Source organism: Cetorhinus maximus, chromosome 12 (genome assembly GCF_964194155.1).
Source record: "Cetorhinus maximus chromosome 12, sCetMax3.hap1.1, whole genome shotgun sequence".
NCBI classification, from domain to species: domain Eukaryota; kingdom Metazoa; phylum Chordata; class Chondrichthyes; order Lamniformes; family Cetorhinidae; genus Cetorhinus; species Cetorhinus maximus.
In genome coordinates this window covers 43,806,700-43,827,164 of record NC_135890.1, presented here as the reverse complement: position 1 = coordinate 43,827,164, position 20,465 = coordinate 43,806,700, and the positions used below count along the sequence as shown (strand labels likewise).

General features: G+C 42.1%; 1 protein-coding gene across 4 annotated transcripts in view; it reads left to right on the top strand.

Annotated features, from left to right (window-relative positions):
• The window catches only part of lrrk2 (leucine-rich repeat kinase 2), a 210,058-nt gene extending 190,044 nt beyond the window's left edge, over positions 1 to 20,014 (top strand). For 3 of the 4 annotated variants that reach the window (XM_078553512.1, XM_078553511.1, XM_078553513.1), the window contains 7 exons: positions 850 to 1,043; positions 3,391 to 3,463; positions 6,919 to 7,100; positions 9,123 to 9,275; positions 10,241 to 10,413; positions 16,678 to 16,758; positions 17,090 to 20,014. In XM_078553512.1, coding sequence (XP_078409638.1) covers positions 850 to 1,043; positions 3,391 to 3,463; positions 6,919 to 7,100; positions 9,123 to 9,275; positions 10,241 to 10,413; positions 16,678 to 16,758; positions 17,090 to 17,211 — 978 coding nt within the window. In that variant the 3' untranslated portion in view covers positions 17,212 to 20,014. Of the gene's footprint in view, positions 1 to 849; positions 1,044 to 3,390; positions 3,464 to 6,918; positions 7,101 to 7,873; positions 7,908 to 9,122; positions 9,276 to 10,240; positions 10,414 to 16,677; positions 16,759 to 17,089 lie in introns of those variants that run through there. The other variant, XM_078553514.1, reaches the window with a different exon arrangement.
• Positions 20,015 to 20,465: the final 451 nt, after the last annotated feature.

Genomic DNA, 20,465 nt, shown 5'->3' with positions numbered 1-20,465 from the left:
TTGAGATACAGCTTTGATTTTAGCATGGGCTTCAGGACCTCAACATTGGAACCATTAGACAGCAGAAGGATTGGATCGGTGATTTTACTGTAGGTGGCCTCCTGATAGACCGCTGTCCAATTAAGAATGAAGAATGGTGGGCGCGTTCCTGATGTTGCACGGCCAGCCAGAGAGACAGCAGCTCTGAAGCCTCAGCAGTCCCAACAGGAGAGGTGGGCACTGTTGAGGCAGGTTGGAGGCCTCAGAGGGTGGTATCAAGAACACATATCTTCCATGCCACAGTTTTGCATACCAAGCATCATACTGATGCTGAGCATCAAATCATGAAAAGGCATATCACTGGGGCGTGATACTGACATAGTGGTAATGTTACTGGGCTAGTAATCCAAAGGCACAGGGTAATGCTCTGGGGACACGAGTTAAAATCCCACCATGGCAGCTGGTGGAATTTAAATTCAATTAATAAATCTGGAATTGAAAATTGGTGTCAGTAATGTGACCATGAAACGTGGTTGTAAAAACTGATCTGGCTCACTAATGTCCTTTAGGGAAGGAAATCAGCATACATTACATACCAGGCATCATACTGTTGCTGAGCATTAAATCATGAAAAAACATATCACTGAATAGAAACAACCATCGCCTTGATCAGCAAAAAAATAATTCTCTTAACTGTTAAACCTTGTTGTTCTAGCTGTAGGGGTAAGAAAAGTAATACTGTATATGTTTTTAAGTGACATAAATGCTTTTCTGAAATAGCAATGAATGATTGGGTCCTATTCACTTTGCTTCCCTAGATCATCATTCATTTAACATGCCTTTTGTTTTAATCCTTTGATGTTTTGATAGGACATTGAGGACAACCGCATTTTGTGCTTGGCACTGGTATGTGTGATTGGTGAACAAGTTAACTGGGTTGTTGCTGGCACTCAGTCTGGGCATTTGTGGATAGTTAACACAGAAAATGTAAAATCTGTTCATCAACTTCGGAAGATGTCTGATTCTATTACTTGTTTGTTCTGTACACATCATTCCAAACATAGGTATGTATTTAAGCAGTAGTTTTTAATGCTAAACAACATGAGGGTTATGATTGATTACTGTGATTTTTTTCTTATTCAGGCATTATATCAATCAAAATCTAGGATTTCAAAGTTTTTAACTCCCTGGTTGGGTTTTTATGATTATAGCAGGCTAGATCGATGTTCGTCTGGTTATTTGTTTAAATCTAGATTTAGTTTGCTGGTTCTCCCACAGGAAACATTAAATGCAAAAATCTGGCTGGAAGGTCGAAGGATGAGAATATAAATCAACAATTTTTAATGAATTGTGACCAGCAATTATTTTTAATGAGAAGTTATAGTATTATTCCCTATAATTATAAAGTGTCAGTGGTCTAGCACTTCCCCATCATTGAAACTCAGTTGAATATATAGTGAAACCTAAACAGAGACTGCCAAAAATGGACACCTGCAAAAAAAAAAAGCACTTGTTGCCAATCCCAACTAACCTGCATTATCACAGTTACAGACTACATCTTGAAACACCGAACACATACAAATTACATTGTACAGATAGCCTTCAAAACAGCATTTTTGTTCGTAGCTGAAAACGCTGGACAGAGGTGAATGTGAGGTGGCAACAGGTGAAAAGTGTAGCTTCTGTGTAGTGGAGAATCTTTTACCCAACATCCATAGCAGCAGGGAAACTACTGCACCTCTGGAATTGAATGCTTGCATAGCCCTATTCAAGGGATACAGTTTTCTCTGCTGCTCTGGGTGCTGCGTGAAGAACACCCATTCCAGAAAGCCAAGGAACTGCACAGGGTTGACCTGTACACTCTCCAAATGGGGCTTGGGGCCCCCAGGGTGCCACACATAGATGATTTGTGTGGAAAACCATTAGGTTAAATTTTCTGCCAGCGAGTGAATCTCCCTGTGATGCACCTGACCATGCTGCAGGTCAGAGGGAGTTGGGGAGTTGAGAATTCTGAATACTGACGTTCAGAGGGGGCTTTGAAATGAGGTAGTCTCAGCATTCAGAGGGGTTTCTATAATTGGGGGGATTCTGAAGTCAGGTTGGGGGGCTCCTCAGCATTTGAAAGAATTCTCAGTATTTCAGGGTTGGGGGCAGATATTGGGTGGATCTCTGAAATTATGGGGTGGGGGAGACTGGGGAATGGGGTCTTGGGGAGCACAGGAGAAAGAGAAAAGAATGGGTTAGAAGTCCAGAGATTGGACCTTTAGCTAGGGGTAGGGGTAGAGGTAGGCATCAGGTTTCTCTGCAGAGCCAGGAAGGGCAGTACCTCCAATATGGGAGTGGGAACAGTACTGAGAAAGGAAGAACCAATGAGGAAAGGGAGGAGAAAAGTTCTTTCTTAAACTGTTAGACCATGGAATCCTCACCACATGTTGCTAATTTAAAATGGTATTAAGTGCAGAGCAGATGAGAATGGGTGCAATTTGTGAAAGCAGCCACTTGGGATGAAAGCTCCAATCAGGCTGCGAGCATTGGGCACCTTGCAAGCTGAGCACTTAGAACTCAATCCAAAACATGTGAATAGCTGGTGAGAGTGGGAAGAAGTAAACCTATGATTGGAGGATCGCTTCTTAGTCTGTTGATTATATTAGGTATTGATGAGCTGCCTCTGAGTACTTCAAACATTAGCAGCTGCAACACACAGAGGTAAGATGTCCAGGACAGGGGTCAGCGTGGCATTAATTCCTCCCTATTTGGCTGGAATCTGCCAGGCACTCTTGCCCAACAATAGCCATTCACCCTATGCAGGTGCTAGCACATCCCAGTTGAGCACATCTTTTCCTCAGTGGAAAGGGACCTGGGATGGTAAAGAACTGAGAAACTGGATGAAATGGGAAAATTAACTGAAATCCCATCTCACTAGCGGGCTGCAGACTTAGACATGATCCCAGGTAAGAGAGATTGAAAAAGAAGGATCACTGCAGGAAATACAGCCAATCCTGGGATATTAGGCTCATCTGGTTCACTGTACATCACTAATCATTTTGAAAATAAGGACACTGGCAAATAAAGGACACTTAATGCAAGTTTCTTAGGTGTCCCTAAGTTTAGATTTCACTCTAGTGATGAAACACGATATTGGATGTGTTTAGCATAGTTGCATGTATATTTTGAGTCTTGGCCCCCAGGCTTGCTAGACCTGAGAAATACCACTAAGGGAGATGAAGCTTTTTTTTTCCTTCTTGGGATGTTAGCGTCACTAGCATAGGCAGCATTTATTGCCCCTCCCTAGCAATGATACTTTCCCTTTTGCTCTGTAGTAAGGTATTCCTAACATTCTGCAATGTTGTCCTTTGGATAGAAATTGATGTGATTTTACATGTTCATAAAAAGCTTTTATGTTGTTCCTAGCAAAGAAGAAAATTTCCTGTTGGTGGGGACAGCAGATGGAAAGCTTGCTGTTTTTAAGGATACAACAGTAAAGGTAGGTTTACGTTTTATAGAAATACAGCAAACTTTGAGTGTAAATACTTAAACAATTCATCAAGTAAAATTTGACCCATAACATTGGATTTTATCTCCTGGAATTTTTGCTTCAACTCCATCTCCAACCTCTTTCTCTACTCACCAAAGTCCTTGAATATATTGTTGCCCCCAAAATCCATGCCCGTCTTCCCTGCAACTGCATGTTTGAATCTCTTCAAACAGATTTCTGCCATGTGACAGCATTGAAACGGCCCTAATAAAAGTTACAAATGACATCTGATATGACTGTAACAATGTTAAACTATCCCTCCTTATCCTTTTCCTTAGATATGGATGATCATACCATTCTCCTCCAGGTGTTTCCTCCATTATCCAACTGGATGGGACTAGCTGTTTCAACAAGATTAATGGATGTCTGGACTCTCAGCCAAGCACACACAGGCTTGGCTGAGAGCAGAGGCAACCATTAGAGTGCTAAAACACTAAAACATTCCAGAGAAAACCTTGTTTGATTGACAGCTCAGGCTGTCTGGACTCTGCTATTAATTTCAGTGTTTTTTTTACATAAGCTAAGTGGTTTTAAGGGTGTGATTTTTATTTTGATACGTTAAAGTGTCTGGATGATTGATACTTTTATTAGCTTGTAGTGAAATAACTTTTTTCAGCATAGGCGAAAGATATGAATGAATTACTTTTTTAAAAAGCTTTTTTTTTTACACATACCACAATACAATTGCGTTCATTGGTTCTAGACAGTGTATAGTGGGCCAATGGTCATAGAAGTGCCTTAGCTTGGCATTGGGGCATGAGGGGCCATGGGGGGGTGGGTGGAGTGACAGAAATTGGCATGGGGGCCTGAGGCATAGGTAGAAGGGCAGAGCTTGGCAAAGGGGCATGAGGGGTCATAGGTGGTGGGTGGAAGGACAGAATTTGGCATAGGAGGAAAGAGTGAGACCTTTTGAACTTACCTTTTAAAAGGTCCCTTCGTGTAGACTATGGCCCATGAACCTTCTGAGGGGCTGTGAAACTTAACTCTTTAAAAACCTGGCCTGACTCCATGAAAATTGTGGAGGAGTAGGAGATGCCTACTCCGCAATGGAGCTGGCCAGGTCGGGTGTGTCAGATATGGACTTTTGATAGGAATCAGCCCGCACCCTTTAAAGGCAGTACAGAAAAGCAGACAGTCCGGGAATAGGGTCGGAAATCCCTAAATCAGGATCCGCCTGTTGTTTTTAAAGGGCTCCTGAGTCATCCTGACTCGGTGAAAATGCAGGCCAACTTTACAGATTTTTAAAATCTTTTACATGAAGTACAGCCTGACAAATTTCTTAAAACTGGAACTATTGTTGATTTAATATGTGCACAGATGAGATTACAAAGCAAACAAAACCTAGCTGCAAAACAGATGTTCATTTACTCACACAAATTAGGATGTATGGTAGATGTTCCCTTCAAACTTCCAACCTGTGAAAGGCTTTTCCCTGCTTGCTGGACAAGTTAGCATATAAAACACTCCAATATGTCAATATGACATACAGTAATGACTGCATGAAGAGTGTCATCAAACCAACACTTAACATGCACCATTTTCTGTTTCCTATCTACAAATGACCTTAGATGTGTCAGGAATGGACAGGACCAGCCAGCATAGCAATGTATGTAGCAGCATCAGATGCATGATCTATCTTGAGACCAAGTACTGGGTTACCTCAATGCCAAAAGGCCTCCACTGAGATGCAGCAGACACTCACCTACCTCACTTAACTCTGCAATTGGAACGAATGTTTGGTTAGGTTCCACTGTGCATGTCTCATATAATATCAAGAGGGAGCTTTGGGCTAAAATGCACATTTACATCTACACTCCTCATTTTTAGGGCAATAAATGCATTGTTCTGCATTATTTTGTGTTGCCAGTCTGTTAACCTTGTGTATGTTGAGATGGGAAGCTGTAATGGTTCATTAAGGGCATGGATTTGTGAATAGGACCCCATATAACCATATGGTTTGATCGGTAACACCCTGGACATCGCAATGCCAAAAACTCCAATGTCCTCTGATTTTAGTGCTATTTTCAATGAGGAACTGTGAGAAGGATGTTAGTGAACAATGCATCAGTGGTCTACTTAATGTATTTGGCTGCTCTGGATTGAGTGTTGCTGATGATCACAGTTTTGTAGCTTGGAATGAGCCTGAATATGTAAATATGTTGGATAGTGATCATGGCTGCTGCCAACTGTGCTGGCCTGTGTTGGAAATTAGCATTGAGTCAGGTTCCATTCGTTGTCTTTTTGCCTAAAATATTCCCAGTTAGGTGTACCTGGGCCTGTATGGAAGCCTGAGTTTACATGATTGTAGCTAATACGCCGCTGATCCAGTCAAACCTCTGTCTCTCCTTTCACCCTTCTCTTAAGAACAGTTTGAAGAAAATAAATTCCCAAATTCAAATTTTTAATAGGGGCTAGCAAAAACATTGTCACCAAAAAAAGTTTGAAATTTCTGACCAAAATGTAATAGTGTCTAGCGATCACTAATCCTTCCAAATATCTAGCAGCCCATCCTTTAAGTGGGCAATCGGTGAAAGATCATGGTATGCTTTACCTTCAATGCTGACCTTGTATAAGTGAGTTGCTAAGCATAGTTCAATCCTTATGAGAAATTTGGTGAGTTGCACTTGTGCTTATTAACTTGGATTTTACTATTTGAATTTAGGTTCTTCTACTTTAGAAGGTTTGCCCACATGAGTATATCTCTTTTACACTCCAAATTAATGAAATCCAGTAGACACGCCCAGAACAAATTGACGTTCTTGTAAGTCGTGAGGAATTGGGATTTTCATTTCTGTTTAAAAAGAAATAATCCATGCTATTGCTGTAGTCAATTCATTTTATGACCTTCAGCTAGTCTTTGTTGCTTGGTACTGCACTGCTTGCTGCCTTTACCATGTAGGATACTGTGGAAATTTTCTACATTTTAGATTTTACATTGTAGGGGAGTGCTGCATTTATGTAATTCACAACCTATTTTCCTATTAACTCAATGGCACAATGAAGGCCTAACATCCTGCTCATGTGCAGGCAGACAATGCTAGTTTTCCCAGATGCACTTCCAAGTTGTGCATTTATTAGTTTCAGTAATGCTGGCAGAAGCCCTCCAAAGAACAATATCAAAGCTTTTTTTTGTAATTATTTGGATATTCCTCATGTCAAGGGAAAACCTTACTTAGAACAAATCTTGTTCAATTTGATGGAGTATTTGTATGTCTATGTGGTTCTTTTGAGTGGTTTACACAACCAACGATATTGCTTGTGGCTTACTGTAATTGTGGCTTTGAAGAAGTTTTTTGGCCTCAAATAAATGTAAAACCAAGGATTCGGACAAGTATTGTGAAACTGTATGACCCTATACTTAAAACAACACAAATAGTAATTTGTGATTTATTCTGATCCAACAGTATCAAGACGGTGCACCACTGAAGGTTGTGGATATAGGTGACATCAGTACTCCTTTGGTCTGCTTTAGCATATCTTCCACTTCAGAACAGGTAGTTTTTTGGGCAAGCTGTGGAACAAAGATCATATCCCTCACCAGCGATTTTACAGTTCAGAAGGTGATAGATACAAAAACAAGAAGTCTGTAAGTTATGACATTCTTTGGTTGGAGTTGCGCATTTTTGATTTTTTTTGGTACAAATTTTAAATATGATTAACTCAAGTATTTTAGTACATCATGCAAGAATGTAAACAGATTATTTTCATTGGCATTTTCACCTCCATTTCCTCTGAAGTGCTAGCTATCTAAATTACAACAACCTACAGCCATTTTAAATGAGTTGTTTTAAATTACTTCAACTTTGTCATCTGTAAATGATGGTCATCATCATCTTGTGCTATTACTGTAACTCCCATTGTGATTCTGATTCTATCTGGTTTAACTAACTTGATGGTTAAATTGATTCACTTTTTATTTGAAAGTATGTTGATAAAACTTGATGGATCCAGGCCAAGCATAATGACTATCCTGTCTACTTATATAAGTATGTGTAGTGTCCCTGCTAAATGGATTGTATTTAGTCATTCTGTATGACCCAATAACCCCTGTCACGTTATGAAGAATGGGTTAAAGCTAACAGCCTTAATTTTACCTTAAACACAACTGAAAGGAAAGGAATGCCAATTAAGAGTGTGCCTTTCAGAAGAGTTTCAATTTGATGGGCAGATTAGCTTTCGCCTGAATTATACACATCTCCTATTGCCGATGATAATATTCTGTAACTCCTCTTTGATAGAGAGGTGGGGTAACAGTTGTTCCTCCATGATTAATGGTATTTGTCTATGGATGGGTTTATACCTTAAGTTTAGCATTGCTTTGAAGCTGCTACAGAATAAGATCCTGACTTGTTTTTTCAGCTGAACAAAATCCTTGGTATTCAACAGCTTCAAGGTATAAAATTTGAATAAATCTAATTAATCTGTGTCAATTTATGTGCACGTTTTTTGTTGTCTCTTTTCGTGAAGAACCTGGTGAGTAGGGTACTGTGAAAAAAGTGAGATAAACTAAGGGCCAGATTTTAGCTACCGAGGCAGGTAGCTCAAGACGGGAAATTTCCCAACCCACTGGAGCTGTCTTAGTAAAACGTATCCTGAAATGTAAGATTTTTTTCGCTGTGGATGTGGGATAGAGTCAGGCCCACCGATCCTGAAGCAGAGCGTAGGCTGCCATGGCGCTAGGCCGAGTACCGAAGTGGGCTGTTTGGCACACTAACTCATGCCCCCATCCACCGATTTCTTTCCCCCCCAACCCCCAGGCCCCTCATACGCTCCATGCCACCTCCATAACCATTCACCCAGTATCCTCCATGTAGAGATGAGAAAAAGTAAACTTCTGATAATCTAATCCAGCTCTCGCTCCTTCACAATTGATGGTGTGAAAATACATTCAAAGCTTTTAAACCAAGTGGAAAATCTCTTATAAAAACAAACTACTATTCAGTAACCACCTCAAAGACAGCTAATCCTTTAGTAGCTTCTTTAAGCTGTCAATCAAACCATGAACTCAATCCTCTGCTGAGATAATTTTAGCACTTGAAACTCAGCCAAGCATTCACAATGACAATAATAACCCTTGGGCAAATGTCAACAAAGAGACCTATTGAAACTGCATGATCAGTGCCACTTTATTTTTTAATCTATGCCTATCAAGTAGTCCAGCAGAGGGTTTTTTTAAACACTGATAGCTACAGCCTGTTTCCTTTTTTAATATTAAAGACAAGGCATTAAAAAAAAACTTCAGATCATGGCAGTTATGCAAACTTTATCTGCCCTTTAAGGGCCCTGCTGAGTTTGGGTTTCCCACCTGTATGAATCATGCCCCACACCCTTTTCCTTACCAGTAAAAATTGGATCTGTTGGAAACAGGGGCAGGAATGCTGCATCTGGGCCCCACCTGTCATTTTTTAAAGGTCCATTGAGGTTTCCCAACTCCTTGAAAACCTGGCCACGTTTCACTATCTCAGAACAGTCAAGTTCCAATTTTACAAGTTCTAGGACACATTTAGCCTGAGGAGAATGATTTCCTGAACTGTTAATTTATTTCGCTTAAGTGCTGTGAATGATAAGTTTAAGATTATTCATTGCATTATTTCCATCATTTTTGCAGAAGACAGCAAAAATATTACTGTGATGGAAATATTATCACAATGGTGATTGATAAATACATTTATCTGGCAAAGAAGGACAGCCATATTGTTGAACTTTGGGACAAAAAGTCATACAAACTGAGTGCATCAATTGATTGTTCTTCTTTTCTTAAGTAAGTATTTCATTGATTAAATTTGTCAGAAATATTGGGGGAAATAAATATATTCTGGAGATCAGTTTAAATTCCAGTGCCCTTCAATTATTATGATAATATTATTGCAAAGGATTTTTAAAAAATTCATCCATGAAATGTAGGCAAAGCTGGTAAGGCCAGCATTTATTGCCCAATCCTAATTAGCTTTGAGAAGTTGATGGTGAGCCACCCCCTTGAACAACTGCAGTTATGTGGCGAAGGTGCTCCCACAGTGCTATTAGGTAAGGTGTTCTAGGACTTTTCCCCAACAACAGTGCAGAAGTCGAGGATAATTGAACTTTTTTTTAGGATTTAAATTACGTTGCTTGAAGAGAAGAAATTTTAAATTACAGTCTGCTGGTCAAGACTCGATGGTTAAAGTGAAAGGTCTATAGGTCAAACAGAATAGATTTGTAGAAATTATCCTGCCATTGTACTGTAACAGCTTTACATCAAATAGAGCTAGAGTATTAACCATTCATAGCCTATGGGTAGAAAATCTAGCACAAATTGTTGTTTCCTATAGTTTAACCTAGCTGAGAAACAAAAAAATGTTTTGTGATCCTGAGCTACAATTCACTTCACTCTGTTCTCATACCTACTTCTTAAAAGCTGGTTACAGAATGATGTTGGTAGAAACCTACCAATGGGTGTCTCTGCCCACTTAGTTGTGGTGGACTCAAGAGAGGGGAATATTTCATAGCAGCACATCAAAAATGAAATTCTGAGTGAATAAGCACTGGTAGAGGAGCTGAGTGAGAGCATTAAAATAATATAGTTTTATTTAAAATCTTATCTTCAGGATTAAACAATATGCTGTTGTGATTAATTATTTTTCAGTTCGTTATTTTAAAGTTCATTATTTTAAGCTATGTTGAAAGGGGAATAAATTTTGAAATGTTGTTTAAAACCACTCAACTTTATAAAAAAAATATTTTTTCTAGGAATGACACTTATTCTGCCAGAGTGAAAACACTTCATCTTCAAAAGGCAACTGCCCTTTGGATTGGAACAGGAGGGGGTGATGTCATATTATTAGATCTTTCAACTCATCAACCGATCCAGGTCATTGATAAATTTTGTCACTCAATTCGAAGCATGGTGACAGCACAAATTGGTAAGGTTTTGAGTCTGACAAACTCTTTTAATTGAATTCAAAGATAGGACTGTGAATTACTTGAAAGTATCTTGAGAACAGCTGAATATAATTATAAAAACTATGGCCAGAATTTTGCGTTGCCTGACCTGAACACACACAATTGCACGGAAAGACGTCGGACGTGCGTCCCGATGTTATCGTGCATGTGTGAGATTCGGAGCAGCGCTTGCCGACAGTTAAAGGGCCAATTAAGGTCATTAAAAAGCCAATTGACCGTGATTTTACATTGCCTGTGCAATTTTTAGCTCATTGCATGGGCAAAACAGGTGGGTAGAATTCATGTTTTTATCACTTCCTCATTCATGGGCAGGATAAAAGGACCCCGGAGCAGCACCACTTTCTCTGTCATTGCCAGTCCTTTGCTGTGTGAGTACAGAGTTGTCCCAGAGTTTTTTTGCATCTTCTTTGATTGGCAAGCCTGCATTTCAGCATCTCAGGTCCTCATCTTCCCTAGAACTTAAGAAATTGGAACAGGAGTAGACCATTCGGCCCCTCAAGCCTGCTCCGCCATTCAATAAGATCATGGCTGATCATCTTGTGTTTCGATTTCCACATTCCTATCTAACCCCAATAACCTTAGATTCTTGTTAGGCAAGGAAATCAGTCTACCTCTGCCTTAAAAATATTCAATGACCCCGCCTCTACCACCTTCTGATGCAGAGTTCCAAAGTCGCACAACCCTCAGAGAAAAAATTGCTCCTCATCTCTGTCCTAAAATGGCGACCCCTAATTTTAAAACAATGCCCTCTAGTTCTGAACTCACCCACAAGAGGAAACATTCTTTCGACGTCTACCTTGTCAAGGCTGTTCAGGATCTTGTGTATTTCAAACAAATCACCCCTCACTCTTCTAAACTCGAGTGGAAACAAGCCTAGTCTGTCCAACCTTTCCTCATAAGACAACCCACTCATTCCAGGTATCAATCTAGTAAACCTCCTCTGAACAACCTCCAATGCATTTACATCCTTCCTTAAATAAGGAGACAAAACCTGCACACAGTATTTGAAGTGCGGTCTCACCCATGCCCTGTATAACTGAAGCATAACATCCTTCCTTTTATGTTCAATTCCTCTCATGATAAAGGATAGCATTTCATTAGCTGCCTTAATTACTTGCTGTACCTGCATACTAACTTTTTGTGACACGTACTAGAACACCCTAGATCCCTCCGCACCTCAGAATTATGCAGCTGTTCTCCATTTAAGTAATACTCTGATTTTTTGTTCTTCCTGCCAAAGTAAACATTCACGTTTTCTCACATTAAACTCTATTTGCCAGATCTTTGCCCACTCAGTCAACCTATCTATATCCATCTGCAACCTCCTCATGTCCTCTTCACAACATATTTTTCTAGCTATCTTTATGTCATCTGCAAATTTAGCTACCATGTCTTAACTCCCCTCATCTAAGTCATTGATGTAAATCATAAAAAGTTGAGGCCCCAGTATAGATCCCTGTGGGACTCCACTTGCCACATCCTGCCAATCTGAAAAAGACCCACTTATGCATAATTTTTTCTTTCTGCCAGCCAGCCAGCCAATCTTCTATCCATGCTAATATGTTACCCCTACACCATGTGCTTTTATTTTCCGTAATAATCTTTGATGTGGCACCTTATCAAATGCCTTCTGGGAATCCAGGTATAGTATGTCTACTGGCTCCCCTTTATTCACTGCGCATGTTACTCCTTCAAAAAACTCCAATAAATTGGTTAAACATGATTTTCCTTCCACAAAACCATGCTGACTCTTCCCAATTGCCTTGAGCTCTTCTAAGTGTCCAGTTATAACCTCCTGAATGATCGATTCTAATAACAGACGTCATGCTAACTGGCCTACAGTTTCCTGTTTTCTGCCTCCCTTTCTTCTTGAATAGAGGGTTATATTTGCTACTTTCCAATCTGATGGAACCTTTCCAGAATCTAATGAATTTTGAAAGGTGCCCCTGAGTATTGCAGCACAGTGCTCCTTCATTTTTAAAGCACTGCTCCTCTGCATCCCATCTAATGGGGCTAGTGTATTCCACCGGTGGAACCTCCTCTGAAGAGGAAGGGAGGGGCAGGAGGGAGAGGAGGCCAGGTGGGCGCAGTCAGCGTCCCAAGGACAGACCTTTAAGAGGAGAGGCACGGGCTCAGTTGGTGCAGGGCCAGCAGGGAGGCCAAGACAGGAGGACATACTGAAGTCACCACTACCCAGCGTTTAGATTGTTCAGGCAGCGCTCCAAGTACCTCCAGATATTCGAGGTCCGGTGCCGCAGGAGGCTCTGCCTCTCCAGGGGCACAGTGACAGCAAAATGTCACATGATAGGTCCGGAAATCACCTCCAGCTGCATTGGTGGACACCCCATGCTGATGTCTTTGAAGGTCACAGTGGCTCTTGACTTCTATGCCTTTGATTATTTTCAGGGCTTAGTGGGGGACCCGTGCAGCTTTTCTGAATCAGCTGCACACAGCTGTGTCAAGCTTGTGACTGATGCTATCTTTAGACACATCCACACATTCATCCACTTCTGGACAGTCGAGGCGAGCCAGGCGGAGAGAGCCCAAGGCTTTGCTGCGATGGCTGGGTTCCCCCGTGTCCAGGGCGTAATAGATTGAACTCATGTAGCCATCAAGGCGCCAGCAGGTGAGCCTGGAGCTTTCATCAACAGAAAGGGGTTCCACTCAATGAATGTTCAGATCGTATATGACCACAGGACACGGATTCTCCAAGTTTGTGCCCGTTACCCTGGGAGCTCACACGATGCTTACATCTTGCGGCGCACACAGGTACCGAGGTTGTTCATGGCTCCTGCACAAGTGGATGGATGGCTCCTGGGTGACACGGGCTATCCCTTGAAGAGGTGGCTGATGACCCCACTCCATTACCCAAAAACTGAGGCCGAGGAGAGATACAACAGGAGTCATGCCTCCACAAGGGCGGTGGTGGAGAGGATCATCGGAAGATGCGCTTCAGATGCCTGGATCAGTCGGGGAGCATTGCAGTATTCGCCAGAGCATGTCTCCCTCATAGTTGTACCCTGTGGAGGCTGAGGAAAACAAGGCAACTCCACAGGCCATGGAGGATGACTCAAGTGATGGCTCAGTTGAAGAGCCTGGGGAAGTGCAGGGTGAGAACCTCGAGGCAGAGGACAGGAACCCTCATGGAGGCAGGGACACCAGGGACGCTTTGATGCAGCGAACCTTCTGCTAGGCATCGATGCCTCATCAAGCCAATGGCACTGTCTCCTTTGCTAACAATCAATAAATAAGAACCCAACACATTACGCCAGCAGCACACACTGCCATACTTTTACAAGCCTGTGCTGCATCTGGCACCTATTCATACCATCCAGCCAACTCAGCCCATTCAAGGAAAATAAATGTTTATGTTACTTCACATGAATAAACAAAGAACAAGAAAACGTCCATCCTTAACACAAGAGTCAAAATAATTAACACAAAAAATGTCACCTGCTGTGCTCAAGGTGCCTTCAAATTACATCTGCGGGTACTGTGTGCCCCCCCACCATCCTCCCTGCTGACAGTGGCGTTGGAGGCAGCTGGCTGACTCTGCTGTCCGGGTGGCCCTGATTACCTTGGTGGTCGTCCTCTGGCCGCCAGAGCCTGAGTATGCTCCGCCTGGGAGGGTGCATAGCCCCATAGCTGGGCACTCCTCAGTTGTTGCAGCATCATCAGATGCAGCAGCCACTGGCAGAGGGGTGAAGGAGCTCGTGCCTTCATCCAGAGCGCCCTGAGAGAAGCTCATAGGGACGACAGACAGCTCGTCTGCCAGCGTGAGGTGCGTTTGCATCTACCTGCTCACCATTGATGGACGGCGACCTAGCAGGGACACTAGGTGCCTCATCCACCTCTCTCTCTGGCAGTGATCTCCTGAGATCACTTGCCAGTGAGAGGGTTTGCAGGTCCGAGTGCAACCCCAGGAACCACTGAGTCTGCTCCTGAAGCTGCCTCTCCATGAGAGTTACCACTCTCTCAATGGAGGAGGCTGTGCGCTCAGTGTTAAGAACCAACGCAGAACTCATGCTCCACATAGACTCCTACATGGTGGAGACCATGGCACGCAGACCCTCATGGATCTCCGCCAGTTCTCCCCGCGCATCCCACTGGACATCCAGCATCTGCTGCCTGATGGACGACTCCAGAGGCTCATCATCTGCTTCAGATGCAGCATGGTCCTGGTCTCCAGCCCTGCTCCCACTGTTGGCTGCCTGGAACTTCTTTGCCTCTGCCAGCTCCTCAAGCGAGTGTGATGTGCCCTCACCGCTGTGCATTACCCGCAGAGCTGAATACCTAATGCCCACTGACATGGATATCTGTGCTGGTGCCTGGCTCAGAGAGAGTGTGAGACACTGGTGCAGGTGTGCTGTTTTCCCCAGAGCTCAATGGGGTGGCCTCAGGGTTGCAGGTGGCTCCTGCGGATGGCGCAGCTGTGGGAGGAAGACAAAAGATCAGTACATTCAATCATCATAGTCACTATGCATGCTAGGCAGGCTGAGGAGACAGTGGAGACCAGCTGCATGGTGCCATCTGCATTGGAGCTTCAATGGGCTCTGTGGCTATGACAGTTCAGTTTCTGATGAGAGGAGCCCATTGTTTCCAGTACCAACTGCACACGCATCTGTCACCTGCACTTTTACCTTCATCTGAGACCCTCGCCTCACCGCGACCGAAGGAGCAAGCTGGCTGGTTGCATTCAAGCTCCAGTGCATCACTCTTGTGTTTAGTGAGGAAGCACAGATTTGGCATTCCTCCTCCACCTGTTCTCCGGTGCTCCGCGGTGTTATGATTCCTCTTCTCCTGACAAGGAAAAATATCCTCATTATTGCTTCGTCTCCCTGAATGTCCTTTCCTGATTCCCACCCATCCTCCCACCCCGGCATTAGGCGGGCCGTGTCACTGTGGCACATCTCACCCTGCAATGCACTGAGACTGGTCATGCTGACATCCCAGCCTTGGCAGGGCAATCTTTAACTGTCAGTTCGCATACACACTCTTAGACCCCTGAACGTTCTGAGAAAGAGGCACCCAACTAAAGTTCTCTGCACAGGCCCATGCCATTTTTGCACTTACCGTTGCTGACTGCAGAAGATCGTTGAATTTTGCAGCACTGAATCCATATGCAGTGCACCACATTTCACCCACTGACCTGGACAGCGACCTCTGGACAGGCCTTCTTGGTCAGATCAGGCAGCCTTCTCGGTCAGATCAGGCAGCCTTCTCTTGCCGTCCCTGGGCAGTAGATATGCCACTTGGCACTGACCTCCTTGACCAGCGCTCCCAGGCACTCATCTGAGAAACGTGGGCAGAGTGCCCACCAACTTGCCCTCCTGCCTTTCATGACCTCCAGGTCCTGAGGCCATGACTGCACACCAGGACACTTGAACAGCTTCCAGACAGTTCCCTCAGCCTCCCCCACAACTCCTCGCAGCCTTTGGAGAGCTGCCTGTTCTGTTTTTGAACACCCCACCGGGTCCCCATCGGACCCAATGCATTCCCACCCCCGCGCGTGGAAAACGCATCCGGCGGTCACGTTTCACGCTTGGTGGGCCTTAATTGGCCACCCAGTGTAAGATCACGTTCACAGTGCGGTCTCGGCTGGGAGTGGATTTTAGACTTCGGCCGCTCCCTGAGGGTAAAATTCAGGCCTATATGTCCACATTTTTAAACTTGAGAACACTTGGTTTGTTTTAGCCAGTTATTGTAAAATAATGGTAATCACAATAGATTAAATAAACACGGTTGGGCCAGTGAAGTGTCTCTAAAGTTTTCCAGAGTAAATGCTATTTACAACTGATAGTGAATAAGACTGTCTCGTGGGGCTGGCATGTAATATTTGGTACTGTCCTGTTACACTCAATTATTCATGTTCTGTTACATTTACAGCCCTAATTCTATATCCCCTTGAAATCTATCATCATTCTTAGTATGTGATAAAGTAGATGATTGTATAAAGGAGCAGTCAGGGATTTTTTTTGCCAGTGGTGCTACTACTGCTTCTCCTCTTCTGGGAGAGTATAGTTACATAGTGTTCATTTATAAATTTGAACGGAAGAATTTATAATAGGAAATGTCGTTGGGAAGCTTATGCAGATGACAGATTTCTAATAAATAAATATTAATTTTTCATCTTTAGAATGTTGCTTTTATTAAGTTATTCAGATTCTGTCTTTTAATAATATTTTGATTGCTGTTAAGCATATTTCTTCGATCCTGTGTTTTAGAAAAGGGACACCTTCGCACTGTCATGTTGATCCTAGGGAATGTCTATAAGGATTATAATGAAAACAATCAGCAGCAGAGTGGTATGGTTCATTTTCTGAATATTTTGTAATAGTTTGAGAGGTAAACAGAACTTGTGTATTTAATAAAAGATTAAGTTAACTTCTGGCTGTTGCACAGCTACAATTGTGTAATTAAGTGAAGATTTTCACTTAATTTATTGTATTGATTTACAAATTTAATTGTAAACAGATAAATTACAGATTATATATATAATTCTACATTGCCAAATTTATACATTTACTGTGTTAATTATTTCATGACTCAAACTTCATCTTGTGTGAAGTTTAAATATTAACAATGACTGACTCACGCTGTATTTTGGTATTTCAAGTACTTAATTTCATGTTTCAGGATTGCAATCACAGCTGTTTGTTTGGGACATGAATCTTCCTTATGAGATCCAGAGCCTGAAAAAGCACACAGATATGAGAAGAGAAATCATTGAAAAAATGAGGACTGGTTCATTGGAATGAGTGTACATGGGCAAATACGTGTATACATTTTCTTCAATTGATTTGATGTTTTGTGTTTATTGAAGAGATGAAATGGTAAACCTAACATTTCAGCATTCTAGTTAAGTCACAGAAGGCATTTTTAAAATGGGATATTGCACACACAGGAGCCAAAATACCTCCTACACTTGTCCCATTGTGGAAATTTCCTCTGTAGAGCTTGAAACTAGTTATATTGAGGAATTATGCTATTGTCGTAGCAATCATATATTTTTGTTACTTTGTCATGAAGCTAGTTTAAATCTCTAGATTCCTGAATTTTGGCACTTGTAATATTGCAATAATATAAATAAATTTACAGTTTGGATACTTGCCTAACCTGATTGATGTGCCGTTGTAGGAGAGTTCAGGAGTTAATGATTTAATATACCATTAACCATGTTGGAAATGAAGTGACACACTTGCTGACAATATGAGAGCACTGATTTCTGGGTCCAAGAACACACCCGGTGGGAGGTTGCCAAGGTGGGATTTGTGCCCATCCAATTAGCTCATTATTGACACCTCAGGAGTCTTGAGGGTTTGCCAAATTACAATAAATTGTGAATGTTCCTGATCAATTATTGGGAATGATGCTAGGAGCTCACCAGGGAGAGGGGTTCAGGAAACCATGTCCTCAAAAGTCTAATCACAACAATGGCAATTTTAAAAAAGATATGACCAACTCTTGATATAGGAGCAAAGATTGTGGTTGCCTTTAAAACAGCTCCAAACGCTTTCAAAACATATCTGAGCTGATCACCTCCACACTGACACATTTGGGACAAAGATGTAACTGGTGATGCCTGATGACTAGTACTGTAAAAGGGAGTCTGAATGCTGGTAACTGAATGGCAGGGCATTTAAACCCCTGTTTAATGATTATTAAGGTGACGATGCCACTCCAGGAAATAGGTAAAATGAGGATCTCCCTGTTTGCCACTCCTGGGTACTTTCCACAGCCAGCATGCCTGGCAAGAGGTAGCAGCTAAGTTCAGCACTGTGCATACTAATCACAGTGCCTAGGAACAGAGATGAGAAGGTGGAAACCTTATAAAAGCTGCCACAGTTAGACTAAATTCCATTAATCAATTGTCTATGCCTTCCACAAGTATTACCAAGTAGCTTGTTGTACGTGTACTGCTGGCCCTTGCAAGCTCTCTCAAAACCTGCTTTGCCTGCTCCACCCCCTCTCAAACAGTATAAAACCCATCACATTTCTACTCCTCTTCAGCTCTGAAGAAGTCATACGGACTTGAAATGTTAACTGTTTCTTTCTCTACGGATGCTGCCAGACCTGCTGAGTTTTTCCAGCATTTTCTGTTTTAATCCCTCAAAACCTTGTTGTCTAACCATTCATATCTCTTAGGCACGTATTTTAGCTATAAGCTCTCGCAATACGCTTGGCACATCAACACATACAAAGGATTTTATACATAAAATACAACCTGGTTTCATAATGCCCATGATGAACTTCAGTTTTGGCAGGTCTATCACTATCCATGTGCTCGTTCAACTAACAACATACCAAGTATACTCCTCTGGTTGCATGGAAAATAACATTTCATGCAAGGGAACAACTCCAAACAGGAGGAAGCTTCAGAAATTATAGGGTTGTGACTCCACTGAGGAAGACCACCTTCTATTAAGAGCACCTCTTAATGCACACATGCATACAAACAACATACATAGTTAGTAAATAGCAGTGCAAGCTCTATTGGAATGTATCTCTTGGAGTATCCATTGCAACAATGATCACGTATTCACCCTTTTAGGCCTGAGACAGCAGCTTGCAGTACTGCAAGTGGGCCAGAACAAGACAGCATCCTCTGTCTCTTTTACCATTGTTTGCAAGGATCATCACAGCTGCACATGCTCTGGAGGATGCAGTTAATGAGGTTGAGGAGATAGCCACTGGTGAGTCACAGATTATGGGGAGGGGATTATGGTGGTGGGAGAGGAGATTCAGTATCTTTCTGGATGGTGGCAAATACCCTGTGTTTTGGAAAATAGCATCACAGTAAAGATGAAAAAATGGGCAGAACATTAACTTATGGTGCAGATGATGCTAGACTGAAATGAAGCAAAGCTAAAAAAAAATTGATTGCACAGCTAATGCAGCCCTGAAATGTAATAACAGAATCAACCCTATAGTGCTGGTTAACTCCTCACCAACTGGCCTCCTGGTGACATAAAGCCTGACTAGCCAATTCTGACAGCCCTTGCCGGATAAGCTTGTCTGATTCTGTAGATGGGGTAGTGATGTCATGGTGGGTGTGGCCAATCTGGCTGTGTTGCCTTATTTTTCTTTGTACCATGAAATACTGTGATTGAGGGGAGGGTTGGATTGTCAAGCATCTGCCGTTGATAAGACAATAGACTTGAGCAAGGGCGTTTCGACTTGTATAACTGTGGTTAGTCACATCCTTAGTGGTAAAAATGTTGATGTTATGGGAGACGGGTTATTGCTCACATCATCTTTCCACATCTTTGATTGTTGCAAAGAGTTTCTGTGCTACCAGTTTCTCAATTTTAATAACAAAGCTGCATGTATGCTTAATGAGCTTCCAACTGAAAAGTAATGGGAGTGATTGATAACCAAGGTATAGTGGACAGGGCTGCATTTTCAGCTGGGATCAGACAAGGCTGCTAGCTATGTAATTTGTTGGCTTTTGCTTGCCCAATCCCATTGGTGGTAGAAATAACGTTTGTTGAAAATCTATCCTTCAAATGTGTGCATTTGGTTTGGTTGATAAAAATATGTTCTCATCATCCAAGTTAAAAAGTCCGTGTTTTCTTTAACTTAAGTTCAAATCCACAATCTTGTGACAGCTGGAAGAAATCTTAGTTTACGAATACATTTTAGTATAATTTAGTTACATTGTTGATAAGAGCAGAATACCGTCCCTGTACTAAGAATGGGCCTCGGAGTCCTATACAGCGAGTGATTTTGTTTTCTGCTTACAGAAATGAATTAGACAAAAACACAAGAATGATAAAATTTGCTGTTGATTCCAAATTGGGGACCATGACAAACTGAAGAACATAGAAGTTTTCTTGGGGGGGACATAGGTTATTGGAGTAGTCAGTGACGTGGCAGCTGCAGTTTAATGCAGAGAAAAATGAAATGGTGTGCTTTACCAAATGTAGAAAAGACAATGAAAGGAAGTATGCCCTTGTCAATAATGGAAGGGTGGAGATACAGACCTTCAAAATTAAGAAGTAAATGGTTAAAA